Source organism: Lichtheimia ornata, assembly GCF_029851405.1.
Source record: "Lichtheimia ornata isolate CBS 291.66 chromosome Unknown scaffold00039, whole genome shotgun sequence".
Classification (NCBI taxonomy): domain Eukaryota; kingdom Fungi; phylum Mucoromycota; class Mucoromycetes; order Mucorales; family Lichtheimiaceae; genus Lichtheimia; species Lichtheimia ornata.
In genome coordinates this window covers 1580-20836 of record NW_026695359.1, presented here as the reverse complement: position 1 = coordinate 20836, position 19257 = coordinate 1580, and the positions used below count along the sequence as shown (strand labels likewise).

General features: G+C 44.3%; 6 protein-coding genes across 6 annotated transcripts; 2 read left to right on the top strand and 4 right to left on the bottom strand.

Moving 5' to 3' along the window:
• Window positions 1-174: 174 nt before the first annotated feature.
• Window positions 175-3924, top strand: O0I10_007758 (uncharacterized protein; the record flags this gene model as incomplete). The annotated part of the gene is made up of 16 exons (XM_058487770.1): window positions 175-234; window positions 291-384; window positions 442-599; window positions 663-779; window positions 841-1044; window positions 1096-1182; window positions 1248-1595; window positions 1654-1702; window positions 1754-2226; window positions 2286-2457; window positions 2524-2610; window positions 2671-3146; window positions 3198-3398; window positions 3452-3587; window positions 3649-3851; window positions 3916-3924. The coding sequence occupies 16 exons, from the start codon at window positions 175-177 to the stop codon at window positions 3922-3924; spliced, it is 2874 nt and encodes a 957-aa protein (XP_058341348.1).
• A 2252-nt stretch (window positions 3925-6176) lies between these two features.
• Window positions 6177-7385, bottom strand: O0I10_007757 (uncharacterized protein; the record flags this gene model as incomplete). Its single annotated transcript, XM_058487769.1, has 1 exon — window positions 6177-7385. The coding sequence occupies one exon, from the start codon at window positions 7383-7385 to the stop codon at window positions 6177-6179; it is 1209 nt and encodes a 402-aa protein (XP_058341347.1).
• Window positions 7386-10805: 3420 nt separating this feature from the next.
• Window positions 10806-12543, bottom strand: O0I10_007756 (preprotein translocase, SecY subunit; the record flags this gene model as incomplete). Its single annotated transcript, XM_058487768.1, has 5 exons — window positions 10806-10877; window positions 10940-11949; window positions 12047-12326; window positions 12402-12469; window positions 12537-12543. 5 exons carry the CDS (start codon window positions 12541-12543, stop codon window positions 10806-10808), a joined length of 1437 nt encoding a protein of 478 aa, XP_058341346.1.
• Window positions 12544-12884: 341 nt separating this feature from the next.
• O0I10_007755 (elongation factor Tu, mitochondrial) lies at window positions 12885-14590 on the bottom strand (the record flags this gene model as incomplete). Its single annotated transcript, XM_058487767.1, has 5 exons — window positions 12885-13796; window positions 13855-14171; window positions 14260-14317; window positions 14377-14420; window positions 14497-14590. 5 exons carry the CDS (start codon window positions 14588-14590, stop codon window positions 12885-12887), a joined length of 1425 nt encoding a protein of 474 aa, XP_058341345.1.
• Window positions 14591-15174: 584 nt separating this feature from the next.
• On the top strand, window positions 15175-15708 carry O0I10_007754 (uncharacterized protein; the record flags this gene model as incomplete). The annotated part of the gene is made up of 1 exon (XM_058487766.1): window positions 15175-15708. The coding sequence occupies one exon, from the start codon at window positions 15175-15177 to the stop codon at window positions 15706-15708; it is 534 nt and encodes a 177-aa protein (XP_058341344.1).
• Window positions 15709-15783: 75 nt separating this feature from the next.
• On the bottom strand, window positions 15784-19016 carry O0I10_007753 (uncharacterized protein; the record flags this gene model as incomplete). Its single annotated transcript, XM_058487765.1, has 9 exons — window positions 15784-16122; window positions 16178-16366; window positions 16425-17006; window positions 17064-17414; window positions 17469-17858; window positions 17923-18121; window positions 18185-18219; window positions 18278-18339; window positions 18401-19016. 9 exons carry the CDS (start codon window positions 19014-19016, stop codon window positions 15784-15786), a joined length of 2763 nt encoding a protein of 920 aa, XP_058341343.1.
• Between the last annotated feature and the right edge of the window lie 241 nt (window positions 19017-19257).

Genomic DNA, 19257 nt, shown 5'->3' with positions numbered 1-19257 from the left:
ATAGGAGGTCTTCATTAAGTGGTCAGCCATTATCTTGGATATAGATTGAACGAGCTGCGGCTTCACCTTGGAATGGAAACGTTGTGGCAGCCAAGACAAAAGACAGCGGGGTTGTAGTGCAATGCGTCTAACAATGGAAACCCGCTGATTGCACCACACCTCTTCCACCTCCATATGCGATATCAACCAGTGAACAAGTATAGAAACGCCGTTAGCCGTGTAGCTCCCAAAGAGGTAGTGTCATGCAACAACAAGAACATCCTTTCCGTGTACTCACTTTGTATCATTAGCACTGGTATCCCGATTTGCAACTGGCAACATCATCGGATAGCGCAAGACTAATTCAAGCCAACAATAACTGCATCGCTGTCAAATGGACCGGGAGTAAGGACGTCTAAACGCGTTACAATGCAAGAGGTAACTGAATGGACTCTTGTATAGATGGTGGATCTATTGGGTTGCTGCCTCTTGATAAGACCGGGAAAGGATGTGCCAACGAGACACGGGTATTCCAGGCTCACGGCGGTGCATCAATAACAGATTGGGAATTTTCGCCGTTCCATGAGAATCTTCTTGCTACAGGTGCCGAGGATGGCATGGTAAGATCATACGTAGTTGGATATGGAAGGAAATGTGTGTACCAATTGGCTATTGTATTGTAGATCAAGCTTTGGGATATTTCAACCGTATCCGACAACAATCAACCCGCTTGTGTATCCACAATTTCTCTACCATCCAGGAAGGTGGCATCATTAGGCTTTCATCCTACAGCAGATAATGTATGACATCTTGATGGAGATTATTGGATTGTGGATGACTAAGGTATATGCATGTGTGTAGATTGTATCCACCTTGGGCAACGAAGGCAAATCCCTTTGTATATGGGATATCCAATCTTCAGATCAACCATCCTTGGACATCAAGAATACGTCGCCCAATCCTTTTCAATCATTTTCATGGAAGTCCGATGGTCGCTTAGTGAGCACGATTGCTAAATCATCATTGACGTTATGGGATCCCAGAGCAAGTGAAGCTCAATTATCGGTAAGTGAGAGGGAAAAGTAGTCTTGGTGGTGATCTTACATGAAATTTTAGTCTGGTGTTGGCCATGAAGGCATCAAGGGCTCTCGTGTTGTCTGGTTAGGAGAATCAAATTACCTTTTCACAGTCGGCCAAAGCAAGGTATTTATATCGTAAGGATCATCCAAGAGATGAAGGATGCTAACATGTACGTATCGCGTTGTTAGTTCCGTAGTCGTGAATATGCTGTATGGGATGCACGCAACATGGCCAAGCCTTTCAAAAAGACAACGCTGGATACATCTTCGGGTATCATGCTCCCTCTTTATGATCAAGATACCGAGACCATGTATTTGGTCTCTCGAGGCGATGCCACGATCCACACTATTCAATTTTCAGATTTGGCGACCACACCTTCGTTAGCTGAGAATCAACCATGCGGTACAACAGCATCCATTTATGGAGCCACCTTGCTACCAAAGACATCCCTACGTGTCATGGAAACCGAAATTGCTCGCATTCTAGCTGTTGTTGATAATGGTGTTATGCCCGTATCATTCCACGTGCCAAGAAAGGTAAATCAAAAATCCATGATCAACTAGCACGAAAAGTAACCTATTGTACTACCATTAGCAATACATTGATTTCCATGGCGACTTGTATCCTGACACCAACGGTGATGGTAAGTTATTATGCAATGCCATCAAACATGTATGCTTATGATTATCGATAGAACCTGGTGTCACCGGCCAAGATTGGTTAGCTGGAAAGGATGGCCAAGTACCCAAAGTATCTCTACGTCCTGGACAACAACAACAGCAACAACCACAGCAGCCTTCACAATCAAATACAACCACAACAGCATCACCAGCACCAGCATCAACAGCATCAGCACCCGCACCCGCACCCGCAGCACCAACATCCGTGCCACCAACAACCCAAGAAAAGGCTGATGACAGCAGCAATATACAAAAGAACGACACCAAGCCTGAGACGACCACAACAACAGCTGCTAAACCAGACATGGCTGATAAAGCTCCAGAGACACCCTCCCAGCCATCCAATGTCAAACCCAAGGTGTTGCCAAAGTATGGAGCTGCCAAGATGAATTCATTCAAGTACCTTTATGGCAAGATGATCCATCCTACCTATGATGATCTTCGAGACCTTTCTATCGACAAAGCTGGTATTTCAGAGTTGATCCAGGTAATAATACTATCCATAGGCAACGTTTAGCTTTTCAAGATTACTCAACCATACTTTAGGCTAGTGCCGATTTTATTGCTGTTCCCATTGCAGGCGCAGGTGGTCGTGTGGGAATCATTCAGCAAGTTGAAAAGCCTTCTCGTCTCCCTACCCATCTTCCTTGTGTGGTCTGTGGTTCTCCTGTCACCTACTTTGTATTCGATCCTTTTGATTCCCATAAGCTGATAACAGGTAAGCATCGACTTTGACTTGTTAATATCTCCATTGCTAATCATCGCCTCTTGCATACATACATAGCTTCTGAAGATAGCGTCATCCGATTTTGGAAGTTATCATACGAAGACAAGGATGATCCTGTATTCGACTTGGTCAAGAGCATCAAAGGTATATATAGGAAATGACATTTCAAAGATGAACAAGCACTAACTACTACTCCTATTGTAGATCCATCCATGGATAAGATCAGCCATATTCTACCTCATCCAAATGCACAAGGCGTCTTATTAAGTGCATCCAATGATCTCGACAGCGCTGTGGTGCGTATATGGGATGTTGAAAATGAAGAAGCCAAGGTCAAATTTACCGTTACTGCTTCCCCTCTTTCGGCTGCATGGAGTCCTGATGGCAACAAGGTGGCTATTCACAGCAAGGACAAGCAATTGCAAATTTATGATGCACGTTCTGGTACCTTGATTGGTAAAACAAAGTCGCATGATGGTATTCGACCTTCTCGTATCATGTGGATGGACGATCATCGTCTTGTGAGCGTTGGATTTGGTGCAGGCTCAATGCGTGAAGTGCTCGTTTACGATATCAATCAATTTGAAAAGCACATTGCCAAAAAGATGCTTGATGTTTCACCCAGCGTGATGAGTGCCCACTATGATCCCGATTGTAAGATCCTGTATGTGGCTGGAAGGGTAAGTCTTGTTCATATCTTTTTTATGGCGATACTAATACTGACCTTTTAGGGCGACCGGATTATCCATACCATCTCGATCAATGATAAAGAATTGGAATCGCTGTCCCCCGTGGAATGTGGATCGCTTCAGCAGGGGTTTGCCTTTTTACCCAAGCGCTTATGCAAAGTGGATCAAGTAGAAATTGCAAGGTTCTTCCGATTGACGCCAACAAGTATTGAACGTCATGGTATTCGTGTACCAAGAGCAAGGGTAAGATGGGATACAATGGGCAAATGAAGCATGTTGCTAATAACCTCTATTAGCCTGAATTCTTCCAAGACGATATCTTCATTGATACAGCGGACGTTGAACATCCCTCACAAAATGCAAGCTCATGGTTTGATGGTGTTGATACGCCCTTGTCCAAGATCTCCCTCAAGCCGGATCAAATGACAGCATGTAAGTAGTAGTATATTGCATTTGCTGTTGTTAGTCCCATCGCTCATGGTATCATTTACAGTATCCGATGCTCCTCCTCCACAACATGCGCATGCCAATAATCATGCCAAACAACTTATGGATATCACAACCACACACGAACACCGTGAAAATGCCATGGATGCCATGTTTGCTTCGGCCAAGAACGTTGACGACGATGATCATCAAAAGATGAAGCACGCTACTACTAGTAAAGAAGATGAAGAGGTCGCTGAAGATGAATGGGTAAGCCTATATACAGCCATTCACATGGCCTCAATACTAATCCTGCTTATTCTTTATCCCATAGGATGACTAGTGCTAGTTCTAGATTAGAGAATACTATACAAATAGATTCGTTACCATTAATGACTACCAGCGCCGGCTGTTCGCTTCGCTCGTAAACCTTTGAATTGCTTAACACTATCTATGGAGTATTGATCTGATCGCACAATAAGTTTACACGTTTATGCCACCACACACAATCTTGCAAATTACATCGTTACAGGAACCTGAAGAGAAAGGACCTGATTCTTTCATTGTATCTTCAGAAAAGCTGTGTTCGATAGTATAAGTCACCTCCCTTTTTATGATTTAGATCTTGTAAAATGTTATTTTATCTACTGTGAGAGACCACGTAAATACGCGAGATGCGTGTATTTAGATTGACTACTGCTCAAAGTTATCAGGAGACGAAGCTAATGCAGGGCAGGGTTTGTTGATGTACCCTTTTGCAAGGGGTGTCTTGCAGTGGATCAATAGGTATACAATTGTTGGTTTATGCAGCTCGACCTTCTCCTACATACAAACGTGATATGGAACCATCATTGTCATACGCATACCTTGACACGCCTTCATTACTGGATGCTGTTTACGTATGTACCTTCACAAATGGCAATCATCATCATCATCCATTTGTGCAGCAACCTATCAAGGACGTGTTTGTGTAACCACACCACGTGCCTTTTCACTCGGCTCTTCATCTTCCCGTTAATGCAACCGACACCATCCACTAGGTAAAAGCAACTCCATCACGCTTACGGCATACGTAAAACATACACGTGTCTGTATCTCTAAACTTTACAATCAAACGTGAGTTCTTTATGAGAACAAACCTGCTTGGCTTGGCCAACAGCACCTTGTGTGTAAGTTTCACGTTCATCGTGGCCAATCCCAGATTTCGCAAATGTCGCCACCAGCCAAAGTGGATCTCGGGTCGACCTCTTGAATTTTTTTTCGACGACTACCAAAAATATTTTTGGCTGGTAGCGACATTGGGTGAATCTGGGAATGGCCACGATGAACTTCATACTTTGACACAAGATCGCTTTGACCCCGCCGAGCATATTTGTTCTCTTAAAGACCCCACGTTTCATTGTGAAATCTTGAGATATGACTGTCTTTATGTTTTACATATGCTGTAAGCGTAACGCTATATGAGAGGTGGTCTTTGTTCATTGTCAGGCAGCTAGACCTTGGAGAGCCAAAGATGCAGGAGGACCTCTTTGTGTAACCGAGCTAAAAAGTCCCGACTTCAGGGACGATGCATGACAGGTACGCAATCTTCATTTGCAGTACACACATTGGCAGCTAATAGCCACTTTTATGCATTCAAAACTTTTGTGCAAATCCATAACAATGGAACGATGCTCCTGCTGCAGAGCTTCATTTCCATCATTCAAGTAGCTTGATCCGAGCTGATTTGGTTGAGTTACGGTCGAACAAGGATTAATCAGCTGAGACATTCGAATGTATGCTGATGTATGGATTGATGTAATCTCTCTTTGACTGTACCTCAGCCAAATCAACTCGGATCAGGAAAGCCGAATGATGGAAATGTTGGACTGGAGCAGGAGAATCGCTCACATGTCATGGAGCGGACAACAGTACCGATTGTGAGGAAATTGCTGTTAGCTCGCAATGTATGGGCTATTGTCAATAGTATACAGTATCATCCTTCCATCCTTGCAGCCATGCAAAGTAGCTGAGTTACACAAAGAGGTCCCTCTGCATCTTTTGCTCTGCCAGGGTCCAGCTACTTCACAATGAACAAAGACCACTTGTCATATAGCATCACGCACACAAACATAAAGGTGCCTGTATCTCCAAACTTTACAATGAAACGTGTGGTTTTTATTAGAGCAATGTGCTCGGCTTGGCCGACAGCACCTTGTGTGAAAGTTTCGCGTTCAATGTCGCAAACAGCCCCAAAAATATTTTTTGGTCGTCGAAAAAAGTTTCAAGAGGTCGACCTCTGGATCCAGTTGGGCTGGTGGCGACATTGCGAAATCTGGTATTGGCAAGCTTGATCGTGAAACTTTCACACAAGGTGCTGTTGGCCAAGCCGAGCCCATTGCTGTAATAAAAACCCCACGTTTCATTGTAAAGTTTGGAGATACAGGCACCTTTATGTTTGTAAGCGTGATGCTATATGAAGAGTGGTCTTTGTTCATTGTCAAGTATTTATAGGGAGGCTTTTGGCCTCGTTTTATTGGGAGTGCATCGAAGAGTGGCACCCCAAAATCGGAACGATATAGAAAAACGTACAAGGAATACGTATTGAAGGAATGACTAAGTCGGGCTATAGTTCCTCGGTGGCGAGGGACTTCCCGAGAAATGAGAGGATGGGGCAGAGGAGAGAAAAGGTTGACCGTTTTGTTTAAGTGATTCAGCAAGAAGTTCAAGGGCAGAAGGTGTCAAGAAGGCGGTGATGTGTTTGGCTTGGTCAGACATAGGGTAGGTATGGTGGATATGGCTAAGAAGGCTGGATGTGGATTGTGGTGTTGGCAAAGGCATGTTTTCATCGAAATCATCAGGTGTGTACTCGTTAATGATATTGTCATTATGGCTTTCAATAGGCGATAGATCAAGTTTTAACATGGAGATATCAGACGATTGGCTGTTGGCAGATTGAGACGAAGGTGAACGAGGCAAAGGTGTGGTCGTGGGACTGTATGAATCAGGCTTGGATTTACGGTTGAAACACTTAGCGGCGCGATGGCCTGTTTGGCCACATGACCAACAAACACGAGAACGAGTGGCACGATTAGGACATGCAGATGTAGCGTGACCAGCTTGGTGGCAATGAAGGCAATGGAGCGGCATTTCTGCCCACGTAACATGAAACAGATCATCTGAGTTGGGCCATGCAACTGTGTGGCGTAATGGAATTGTATCAGAGTTGGCATTATTAATCTCCAGAGTGGCATAGCCTTTTCCCATGAAAAGGTGAGAATCGTGATCGCGAAGGATACCATAGTCAAGAACGTTGCCGTAGTCTGAAAGTGCTGTTTGGATACCTTTTGATAGCTTGTCCCTTGTGGTAAAGGGAAGGTCACTTAGCTGAAGATGTACAAGGCGAGCATCAGGAGAAAGAGGTGTCGAAGGCAAAATGCATTGGTTGTCAGGGAAGCTGATACCCATGAAATTGATTTTGCTGTAGTCTTTTTTATCGGCAATAAAGAGTTCGACAATGCGACGTGCGTGATCAGAGTGGAGGCGTACCCCACAGTTGTTGGGAAAGCTCTTGTTAATATGGCAAAGTATTTCTGAACGGTGTTCTGGACGAGAGGTGAAATCAAAAAACAAGCTGGGACAAGAGGCTGGAGAGCCGCCTACTTTCCACACATTGGAGTGGACGGCGTATTTACGATCTTTCGGCGTCTTCAAAGAATCACGAATGAGCGAAGGACTACGTGTAGCTTTAGCATACGAGAGACGTTGACGATTTTGTGTGCCTGTTTCCTTATCAGGCAATTTGGTTAAATTCTGGGAAGACATGTTTGTTCATTGTCAAGTAGGTGGACCCTGGCAGAGCAAAAGATGCAGAGGGTCGTGTTGTGTAACACAGCTACGTTTGCATGAATGAAAGGGTCAATGTATAATTACTTTATGGATCATCTAGGAACAGGCATGTATTGCTAGCTAACGGCCACTTTTATCCAATCATCATTGTTGCGAGATCCACTGCATGGGAACGATGCCCCTGCTTTAGACATTCATTTCCATGATTAAAGTAGGTTGATCCGAGCTGATTTGACTGAGCTACGGTCAAAGAGAGATTACATCACTCTGGACATAAAGCACGCTCGATGTAGCTCAACGGATGAAATCTTGTGTGAGCGTAACTCAACCAAATCAGCTCGGATCAACCTACTTTAATCATGGAAATGAATGTCTGGAGCAGGAGAATCGTCCACCCACAATAGAATGCACAAAGGTTGGGAATGCACAAAAGTGGCTATTAGCTGCCAATGTTTGACATAAAAGTGAGGGTTGCGTACCTTTCATGCATTGTCCCTGAAGTCCTGACTTTTTAGCTGAGTTACCCAAAGAGGTCCTTCTGCATCCTTGGCTCTCCAAGGTCTAGCTACTTGGCAATGAACAAAGACCACTTCTCATATAACATCACACTTACAAACATAAAGGTGCCTGTATCTCCAAACTTTACAATCAAACGTGGGGTTTTTATTACAGCAATGGGCTCGGCTTGGCCAACAGCACCTTGTGTGAAAGTTTCGCGTTCAATGTCGCAAACAGCCCAAAAAATATTTTTTTGGTCGTCGTCGAAAGAGGTTGAGCCCCAGATCCAGTTTGGCTGGTAGCGACATTGCGAAATCTGGGATCGCCCACGATGAACTTCATACTTTGACACAAGATTCCTTTGACTCCGACAAGCACGTTGATCTACTAAAGAGCCCACGTTTGATTGTAAAGTTTGGAGATACAGGCACCTTTATGTTTGTAAGCGTGATGCTATATGAGAAGTGGTCTTTGTTTAATGTAAAGTAGTATGACTACGATAGAGCCAATGATGCAGAGGGGCGTGTTGTGTAACTTGAGTCAGTCAGAACAGGGGATGCATGATACTTGTACACTTTCTAGGAATAGTTCAAAATGCCAGCTAATAACCCAGTCCTCGCGTTCTCCATTGTTGGCCAACCCAATGCATGTGAACGATTGTCCTGCTCCAGCCCTGAATGCCCATCCTTCAACTTTCTTGATCCAAGGTGATTTGAATGAAAAACACTCAAACACAGAAACATCATCCAATTTGAGAGAAATCATTTTGCAAAGTTATTTGTAAACTACCGGTTGATAGCCCATTCCTCCCATTTACCTTTGTTGCCCAATCCAATGCATGTGAACGATTGCCCTGCGCCAGCCCATCATGCCCATCCTTCAACTTTCTTGAACCGAATGATTTTGTTTGAGGTACGCTTAAACAAACAAACAGCACCCAAGCAACTTAATTTCCTGTTCTTCCACCCTCAGCTTCTTGTCTCTTCCTCTCTCTCTCTCAACTGTTGGCCCATTCAAGTGCAATTACCACCTGCGATCGATTGTCCTGCTTCAATCCATCATGTCAAGCCTACGATTGCCTTGATCCGAAGGCCTTTGACTGAATGACAAGTTCATGGCGTGTTCACCCCACAACAGCACCCCCGTTTCTTGATACTACACCCTCTCTTGTGCACTTCCTCTACCAACACCAAGCGCAACAGCAATCAGTCCAGTGGTTGCCATTAGCAAAGTCTTTTCTTCATTGATTCGTATGGTGTTCACAACCTTATCACTCAACTACAACACTCGCTCTAGCACACTCCTCTGCGAGACCACTCGTAACAGCATTCATTCCAGCAGTTGCTATTAGCAAGTTCTTTACTGTATTCCATCGTAGCAATAAACAGCGTTCGTTACGTGCAGCAACTTGTCTTGCAGCCTTTTCACGCGAACAGCCGATAGCCATTGTATAGATGCAGCTTTATTTACGTGTAGAAACTACTTCCAATACATACGACTTTTTATGAACACGTTATGGATATGGATATGGTTTTTGGTGCATCGGGTGGAAGGGGATCTGGATATAAACAACACGTGGAAAGTGAGTCTTTATGTCCATTGTGCTCGATACTATCATCCTCAACGATTGACGCATCCGACATGGCAGCCACTATCAGCATCCTTTGCCATCATTCGGCTGCATATACTTGGCCATCACGATTACATAAAGAACACTTCATGTTCATCCTTCACTTTTACACACGTGCGCGCTCAAAGGATCGAAACTTGCCAAATCGATGTATCTCTCTTTGGAGTAATTCGTTGTACCTCTCAACCTATCTCTTGAATGATGTTAAATAAAAGGATTGTTTTTGCGAATACACCACTTCCCAGTTCATACGGAGTAATAGACCTTCTATCTTCCTGAGTTGAACCTCGCCGTATGTGTGTATTTTATGCATTGTATTATAGAAAGTTTTATGGTATGGCAAATGCAAATCCTATTTCCTTGTGAATGCTGTGATGAAGGAAAAGCGGTCTGATGGATTCATTGTGTCCAGAACAAAGAATCCATTCTATAATACAGCTCACCTCCCTTTTCCTTGTAATTACATAGATCTGATCAAGGACGTCGTAACTCATGTTCCTCTCTTTGAGATTTAGATCATGTAAGGTAGTTGTCTTATTGATGTATGGCGCGGGTGACGCTTGTTCGGATGTGGTTCTAAAAATGGTGGGTATTGCATTGACCATTCTCTTCGGGTATCCGCCGCCTTGAACATGATTGTCACGCAATACACATACACGTAACAACATTATAGTATTTCGTTTACGTTCAAATGACGAGTCATGTATGCGACACCACATGACCCTTGAATGCACCCATAAGGCTACTCTGATTATCAAAAGTATCATGGGTACAACTCATGTGTTCGAATCAGGCTTATCTCGCTACCACGGTTTCGAGTCATCAATGAATATCAACATTAGAGTCACATGAATGGGTCTTGACCATATGGGACAATGTAATTCATTCACATGACCTCTTACGTCAAATACAACTTGCTGATGATACCCTTTGGAGCTAACCAATGTAATTAAGAACGTACGACACGGCCAGTTAAATGCGTTTAATACGTTTTATTGAATACCGAGGAATTATAGTTAAGATGGGAAAGGGGGATGACTATATCTAGCTAACGTCATTCATGGCTAATTGGAAGATCATGGAAGGATAAAATATCAATTGACATCGAGACACCATAGTACAATCATGAAAAAGCTTCTTATTGCTTCGAACACCATCATACGTTTACCCAAAGTATAGAACCTTCATGTCCACACCAAACACTTCCATATGTCAAGATCCTTATCACGTTCTATCCTTTTGGAAAACATCCTTTATTTATATATAGTTTATGCAGCTACCATCATTCCCTCAAGACCTGCACCACTTTCCATTTGTTCCTTGACAAACATTTCGAAATACTAAGCAATGATAATGTGAGCATGTATAAACCTTTCAGTCTCAATTTCATCTTTATGCTTACCTGGAAAATGATGGTTACACAAAGCAAGATACCGGTACCAGAGCCAATAGCACCAATCATGTCAGCCAATACAGAGACGGCACCAAGGCAAGCACCACCAAAAGAAGCGGCAACGGGAATGACACGCTTCAATTCCTTGTACATGGAAGTGTCACGATAACCAGCAATCACCAATTGTTGATCCTTGAGTTGGCGTGCGACATCACGGGGAGAAGAACCTGATACTTCGATCCAAGTCTTTGAAAGCATAGCACAACCAGCAAGCATGATGCTGACATAGATAACGGTATGAATAGGGTCCAACAAGGCAGCCGTCATGTTGCGAGGAGCCGACAAGTAGTAAGCCAAACCGCTCTTGGCGAAGAGTTGTGCTGATCCTTCATAAGGTTCCCACACACCCAATAAACGGACCAAGATGTTATCTTCAAAGCGCTTGTAGAGCATTTGGGAGATCATGAAAATGTTGGAAGTCATGGTGGATTGAAGCATGATAGGCATGTTGCTTGTATAAAACAACTTGACAGGGTATGTACCACGCTGACCACGTACACGGTTGGACTTGACAGGAAGTTCGACACGGAAACCTTGAAGATAGATGACAATGCCAAAGATGATAGCTGTTGACAAGAGACTCATGACATTGGGAAGTGGATTGCGATAGAATGCTTCCTTGAGAGCGCGTGTCTTGTCCTTTCGGCTCATCAAAAGATGGACCAATGCGATCAATGCACCTTCGAATTCATCACCGCGTCCAGTATTAATCGTTGTAGGTGAAAGTGCCTTCCAAAAGATCGTCTCACAAATGTTGGTGGCAATGAACAAGTTGATACCAGAGCCCAATCCATAGCCCTTTTGCAGTAATTCATCCAAAAGCATTGTAATAAGCGAAGCAACCACCAATTGGATCACAAGAAGCAAGCAGACACCAGCACCAATTTCGCGTGGGCTACCATAGAGACCCGTCAATACGGACACCGTAGCATGACCAAATGCAATGATCATAGCAAATACTATATACATAGATACACGTTTAGTAACGCGTTTTTTTCTCTCTCCCTTCCTTCCTATCATCCCATCCCATCCACTTTTTGCTTGCATATCACTTACGCTTTTGTGCACCGCTGAACAAGGCACGGTCCTCCTTTAAGCTGTAGTCGACTTCAATGATATTGGCACCCGATAATAATTGCATAATCATGCCGGATGTGACAATAGGCGTGATACCCAATTCCATCAATGTACCACGGTTGGAAGCAAGAATAACTCTCATCCAGAAGAGAGGATCCGAGGAATCTGACGACATGATGCCATAGAGTGGGACTTGTGACATGACCAAGAAGATGAACAACGTAACGGCTGTCCACATGACTTTTTGATTGAAAGGAACCTATTGTTTATCCAACTCATAGTGTCAGCATGGCGCTTCTCCTTGCACTGTGCCTGATCCACATTGACACTCTACCTTGCGATCGGGGGTCGCGATTTCGGGCAAGATGGCCATGAACGGCCTTACCAAGTGAAGTACCCTGACTGTATGGAGCGAATGATATCAGCGAATAAACGTATAATGTATCGTATCAGGGTGTGGTGTACTTACAGCCCATAGTTGAAAGGAATGGGAATAGATTAAAAGAAACGCGCTAGGGATAGCAGAGGGAGGAGCATGGATTACACATTTGCTGGCTAAACGTCAACCAATGGAAATTCTAGCCAATGATTAGACGTCAAATATAAACTGACATGTGTGCTATTCAAACACAGCAGCCACTCCCCCATTAGGCATATGCAATTTACCACCCACTCACCCAACTCATCATCATCATCATCATGAATCCTGTTTTACAAGAATAATAGATATTTATATGCACTTTTTTTTCTCCTCTTGTGTTTGATTAAGTGATGCAGGAAAAGGGGGGATGGGATTCTCTAATCAATAAGCATCTTTTTACTCGATGATCTTGGTAACAACACCAGTACCAACGGTCTTGCCACCTTCACGAACAGTGAAACGTTGACCTTCCTCAAGAGCAACGTCGTGGATAAGCTCGCATTGAAGCTCGACATTGTCACCAGGCATGATGAGCTTGTCATCAGGGTCCTCGGTACCTTCGGGGTGGGTCAAGCTGACAGTGACATCGGTGGTGCGAACGAACATTTGGGGGCGGTAGTTGTTGACGAAGGGAGTGTGACGACCACCTTCTTCCTTGGTCAAAATGTAGAATTGAGCCATGAACTTTTTGTGGGACTTGACGGTGCCAGGAGCACAAAGGACTTGACCACGACGGATTTGTTCACGCTTGATACCACGCAACAAGGCACCCATGTTATCACCAGCCTCACCACGATCCAATTCCTTACGGAACATTTCAATACCAGTCAAGGTGGTCTTGAAAGGAGCGCCCATACCAACAATTTCGATTTCAGAGCCCTTGGTAATGGTACCACGTTCCACACGGCCAGTGGCAACAGTACCACGACCCGAGATGGAGAAGACATCTTCAACAGGCATCAAGAAAGGCTTGTCCAAATCTCTCTCGGGGGTAGGAATGTGATCATCCACAGCAGCCATCAATTCCATAATGGCCTTTTCACCAATCTCGGGATCACGGCCTTCCAAGGCAGCCAAAGCGGAACCCTTGACAATGGGGGTGTTTTCACCATCGAAACCGTATTCACCCAAGAGATCACGCATTTCCATCTCGACAAGTTCAAGCATTTCGGGATCATCGATAGCATCGACCTTGTTGATAAAGACAACCAAGTTTTGGACACCGACTTGGCGAGCCAACAACAAGTGCTCACGAGTTTGAGGCATTTGACCATCAGTGGCAGAGACGACAATGATAGCACCATCCATCTACAATATCATGTCATGATTAGCACAAACATCATCTTACAATGTTATTTATACATACCTGGGCAGCACCAGTAATCATGTTCTTGATATAATCAGCGTGACCAGGACAGTCAACGTGGGCATAGTGGCGGTTGCCAGTCTCGTATTCAACGTGAGCAGTGGAAATGGTGATACCACGAGCCTTCTCCTCAGGAGCCTTATCGATTTGGTTGTAATCCATAAAGGTAGTGTCTCCGTTTTGAGCAGCCAAAGTCTTGGTGATAGCAGCAGTCAAAGTGGTCTTGCCGTGATCAACGTGACCAATGGTACCAATGTTGACGTGGGGCTTGCCACGAGAGAACTTGCCACCAGCTTCAGAGGCCATACCACGACGAGCTATAAACAACACATACATACATGAATATTTTCCCTATCCCATTGATTCATCATCCATTGTTCCCTTCCCCTTTCAAGATATACATACTAAGGAACACCATGCGGGATGGGGCACCATGGTATGCTTCACGAAGAAGGTTGGCAGTCTAATGATTGTGTAAATACAATGATCCTTTCTTTCTTTTATAGATGTATCATAACTTACCAACTTGTTGCCGTGAGAAAGGGCCATACGAGTGGAGGCCAAAGCTAAAAGATCACCCCCAATTCCCGCCATGGATCAATACCGCATGTCAAATGTCAATGCATTCCTTCCTTTTCTTACCACTGCGAGTAGCAGCCGACGAAACACAACGGCGAGCACCAACACGAGTTGCAGGGAGAACGGCCTTATTGACTGCAGACTTCAAAGCAAACATTTTGGAGAGAGAACGGTAAGCTGTCAACAGACTTTTTTTTCCAGCTCCTCTTGATATGTGGGCCTGCTTGACAATGATGACATAGCTGCAAAGTCACACTTGCCTCGGAAGAACCGGAACACGTGCCTTGATTGGCAATCCTACCCCACCTCCACCCTCCTTGAGTGGTAGATATCTATAGTAATGTCTCATACATACCTTGGTCATTGGTTAGCTTCCATCCCACCTTTTGTATCGGAAAAAGGATTTGATCCTATAGACATGTACCTCTCCCTTCTTTTTGTTAGCGTATCCGTTTCAGGTCCCTCCGAATATTTTGAGTCATAATAAAGCTGCAAGTTTATTATAGCCTTGAGCGGTAGAGGCTGACCTTGGATCCACCATAAAGAACAAATGACAATGTTTATTCAAAAGAGCTACTTTTATGCTTGTTGCTAGGTTGTAATGCATAAGAAATAGAATCGCCAATAGTCGGAGCAGTATGTGCAACCTTGCTACTGGAAGAAGGGTATCTTAGTTTCCTCTCTAGTGGTAGGGAGCCAAGTACGCGTCTCTTTCTCTTTTACACATATACCTTCTCAATCATGCTTCGCTCCACCATTCAACGCAGTTTCTTCCATACCAGTGCTTCTCGTTTTATCAAAGCTGGTGACCGTATTCCCAGTGTGGTCGTTCAACGTGGTTCTCCTGCCGATACTGTCAATGTCGGTGAACTCTTTGGCAATGCGAAGAAGGCCATTCTCTTTGGTGTGCCCGGTGCATTTACGCCTGGATGCTCAAAGACCCATTTGCCCGGTTACATTAACGAGGCTGAAACCTTAAAATCCAAGCACGGTGTTGACCTTGTTGCCTGTGTATCTGTGAATGATGCTTTTGTCATGAGCGCTTGGGGTGAGGCTTCTCAAAGCAAGGACAAGGTGGAATTGCTTGCCGATAGCAAAGGTGAACTTGCCAAGGCCATGGAACTTGATTTCGATGCTACTGGTGCCTTGGGTGGTCCTCGTTTCCAACGCTTTGCTGCCATTGTCGAAAATGGTACTGTCAAGGAATTGTTCGTGGAGCCAACCAAGACGGGTCTCGATGTTAGTCTTGTTGAAAATGTAAAGAAGCACTTGTAATATGAAATAAAAAACAAGGGGAGGTGATGATTTATTATGTTGGTCACCTAATTCTACATATACACACTACTACCACTACTCAATATCAATCTTCCAATCATACTCAGCGATCGATACACCAGGATTCTTGATAACAAGTTTGCTCTTGCTTGCCTCATAGTCAAAAGATAGCTCTTGGTTACCTTGGGTCACACGCACAGGTTGCTTGGTAACGCCGAGAATGACAAGACGCTCGAGTCGAAGTTGCGACATGGACTTGGCATATTGTTTCGCTGCAGCCGTCTCAGGATTCTTGTGCACATTCTCACTACGCAATGATCCATTTTCATACTTGAACAAGGTGTAGATATAAGAGCCATCTTGATAATCATAGCTTTCACCATCATCATGATAGAGGAATCCTTGTGCAGTACCCTAATATCAAGTTGCATTAGACTATGTATAACGTCGTGGATCAATAAATTTTTACCTCTTTGGTGAGTGGAACGATCAAGGTGAAGGGATCAAGCTTCATGCTACGAGAACTACGACGAACACGTTCACGTCGAGGAACAATAGAGCCAGCGCGGTAGTAAGCAGGGATCTTTTCAAGAGGTGCTTGAACACTGTGGTATCCAGATTTCTTGATGGGTTCATGCGTTTGCATATCATACCATGGCTATAGCAGTAGTGTTAATAAAGGATCATCAACTCCCTATGTTAAAAAAACCACATACCTGATCTCCAGGGAAGTAGACATTTGTTTCAGTAGCGCCTTCTTGAGTTACAGGCTTGACCATAATACCATCACCCATCATGAATTGATCTTCAGTGGCAAACAAGGCCTCATCCTCAGGGTATTCCATAAACATGGGACGCATCATGGGTGTACCATTGTTGGATGTTTCATAGAACAACGTGTACCAGTAAGGAAGGAGAGCATAACGTTCACGAAGAGCAGCCAATGTCATGGAACGATAAGGTTCAGGCACAAGATAGGGTTCCCGACGCTTGGTGTCAATATGAGCATGGCCACGGAAGAAGGGTTGGAATACACCTGCTTGATACCAGCGTACCAAAAGTTCGACGGGTGGGTTGTTGAAGAAACCAGGGATATCAGCACCTGTAAAAGCAACGCCTCCCAAACCATTGGTAAGCGACATTGGGTTTGAATAGTAGAGTGATTCCCAGTCAGCCATATTGTCGCCCGTCCAAACAGCACCATAGCGCTGAACACCAGCATAGAATCCACGTGTCAATACAAAAGGTCGCTTTGGTTTTTGTGTCCTCTCTCTCACACCATCCGCCGTTGCTGCATGCTACATTATTTGCAAATTAAATTCCTCATCATCCATATCCACAATAATATCCCTTACCGAAAGTAATGCATACATGTTGTGAAGAACACGATGCTCCCAGTTGCCATGGTGAATCATTTCCTTTTGCATGGTGATCTCGGGGCCATTGAACACGGAAGGCTCACTCATGTCATTCCACAAATGGACATTCTCTTGGGTACCAATAAACTTATCGAATCGGAATTGCTCCTTCCACCATTGACGTGCCTCTGGTTTGAAATAGTCGACCCAAGAAGATTGACCAGGCCAACACCATCCTTCGTAATCGCTTCCAGAGGGTTGCTTGACAAAGAGACCATCCTTCTTGGCCTCATCACAAATACGGTAACCATCCGCTCGTTTGATATGAGGATCAATAATCACCACAAGCTAACCATATTGTCACGTTAACTATGATCATTGAGAAAAAAGTAATTTGCTTACCTCTCTTCCCTTGGCATCCAAAGCTTGTTCCATTTTGATAGGTTCAGGGAACTTTGAACTCTCCCAAGTGAAATACTTGCGGTCATCCGTATATTCAATGTCGAGCCAAATGACGTCGTAGGGCATTTCATGTGCATCAAATTGGTCATCGACTTCAAGCACGTCCTTTTGATTGATATAATTCCAGCGGCATTGATGGTATCCAAGGGAGAATTCTTGTGGTAACATGGCTGTGCCTGTGAGTCGGGTGTATTGGCGCATAACATCTTTGATAGAAGGGCCGAGGAACACAAAGACATCCAATACACCAGCTTCAGAGATCCAATGGGTCTGAGTGGATGTTCCTCCAGTGGTCGACTTTCCAAGGCTAAGAATCTTTTGCATCGAGCTCTATATGTACATACTTTGTGAGCTTACATGTTGTTAGTTACAAGGATCCAACTCATTCACTTACGCGAGATTCAGATTTCTTCTTGACAATATCAATCCATGTCTCGGAAGGATTCATCCAGAATACACCACAAGATGCACCTGCACGATGCGCAATCATAAAAGGAACCGCGCCATAAAGCGATGTTGGGCTATCCAGTGCGTACTCGAACACATCGGTGTTGTAGAGTCGATAGGGATCCGTATAAGCATTATCACCGCCACTACAATAGACAAGGATTAATCATCCATGTACGTAGCGTGATATCCTTTACTACAATACGTACCGAGTTTCCTTCAGTGAGAGGCTGGATGCATGTTCCTAAATAACATCTTCAATGTTAGATCCAGACAAGGCATAAATCCATTGTCATGCTTACCGGAATACCATAGACATGGGCAAAGTCGTGGAATGTAATATCCATGGCAATACTTTCAGGGCCTAGCGAGATCAAAGTTAGCATATACAAGTAATAAACAACTCCATTTCTTTATCTACCTACCATTAGGTTTTGGATCAGTCCAGGACTTGAATGTTTCTTCCCAAAGATCTGATTCCCAAGGAGCTTCCACTTGTTCCACTTCGCCATTGTCCTTTTTCTTTTCAATCATTGTTGGCTTGTGTGTATCCTTTGTGCGCAAATGCTCGAATCGGAATAATCCACGATCATTGAGAGAGATCACAGGTGCATCATTGACAAAGAAATCCAATCGTACAGGGTGAGGATGAAGTACGATTTTGCGTTGATCATCCAATACCACGGTGACGACGCCTTCATCATCGGTTGTGATACGCTTGGCATGAGCCGAGTTGACGCCGTTGACAAGTGTATGCTGAACATGTCCATCGTAGCGGGGTTTGATAGGCTGCTTCTCATTGATTCGAATGCGTGAAGTGTTATCCTCAAGGACATGCAAGTCGAGTGTGAAGAGGATGTCGTTTTCAGTGTTGATAATGTCGGCATAAACGTGGGAATCATCCTCATCCAGCCGAATGGTATCCTTGACGAGTGCAAAAGGGGACTCGAAACCAGGTGTATCCGTTGCCATATCTGCATAGGCGCGATTACGACGACAGAATCCAGATTGGGAGCATGTCTTGAAATCCTCCTTCTTCATGCAAGATGCTATCAAAGCAAAGAGCGTAATGCCAACAAGTAACGTGAGATGCGGTCTCCTAAACGGCCATTGCTTCATACGCCACACCATGGTGACAACACTGCTGCTGTATAGAATTCCAAAAGCACAAGAGACGTTTCCAGATGCGTGCGCGTGCAGGACTTTGAAATCTCCTCCCGCTGCCCTGCTCCTCCTCCTCCTCCTCCCTCTCTTTCCTTCTGCCGACGATGGATTCTCAGCT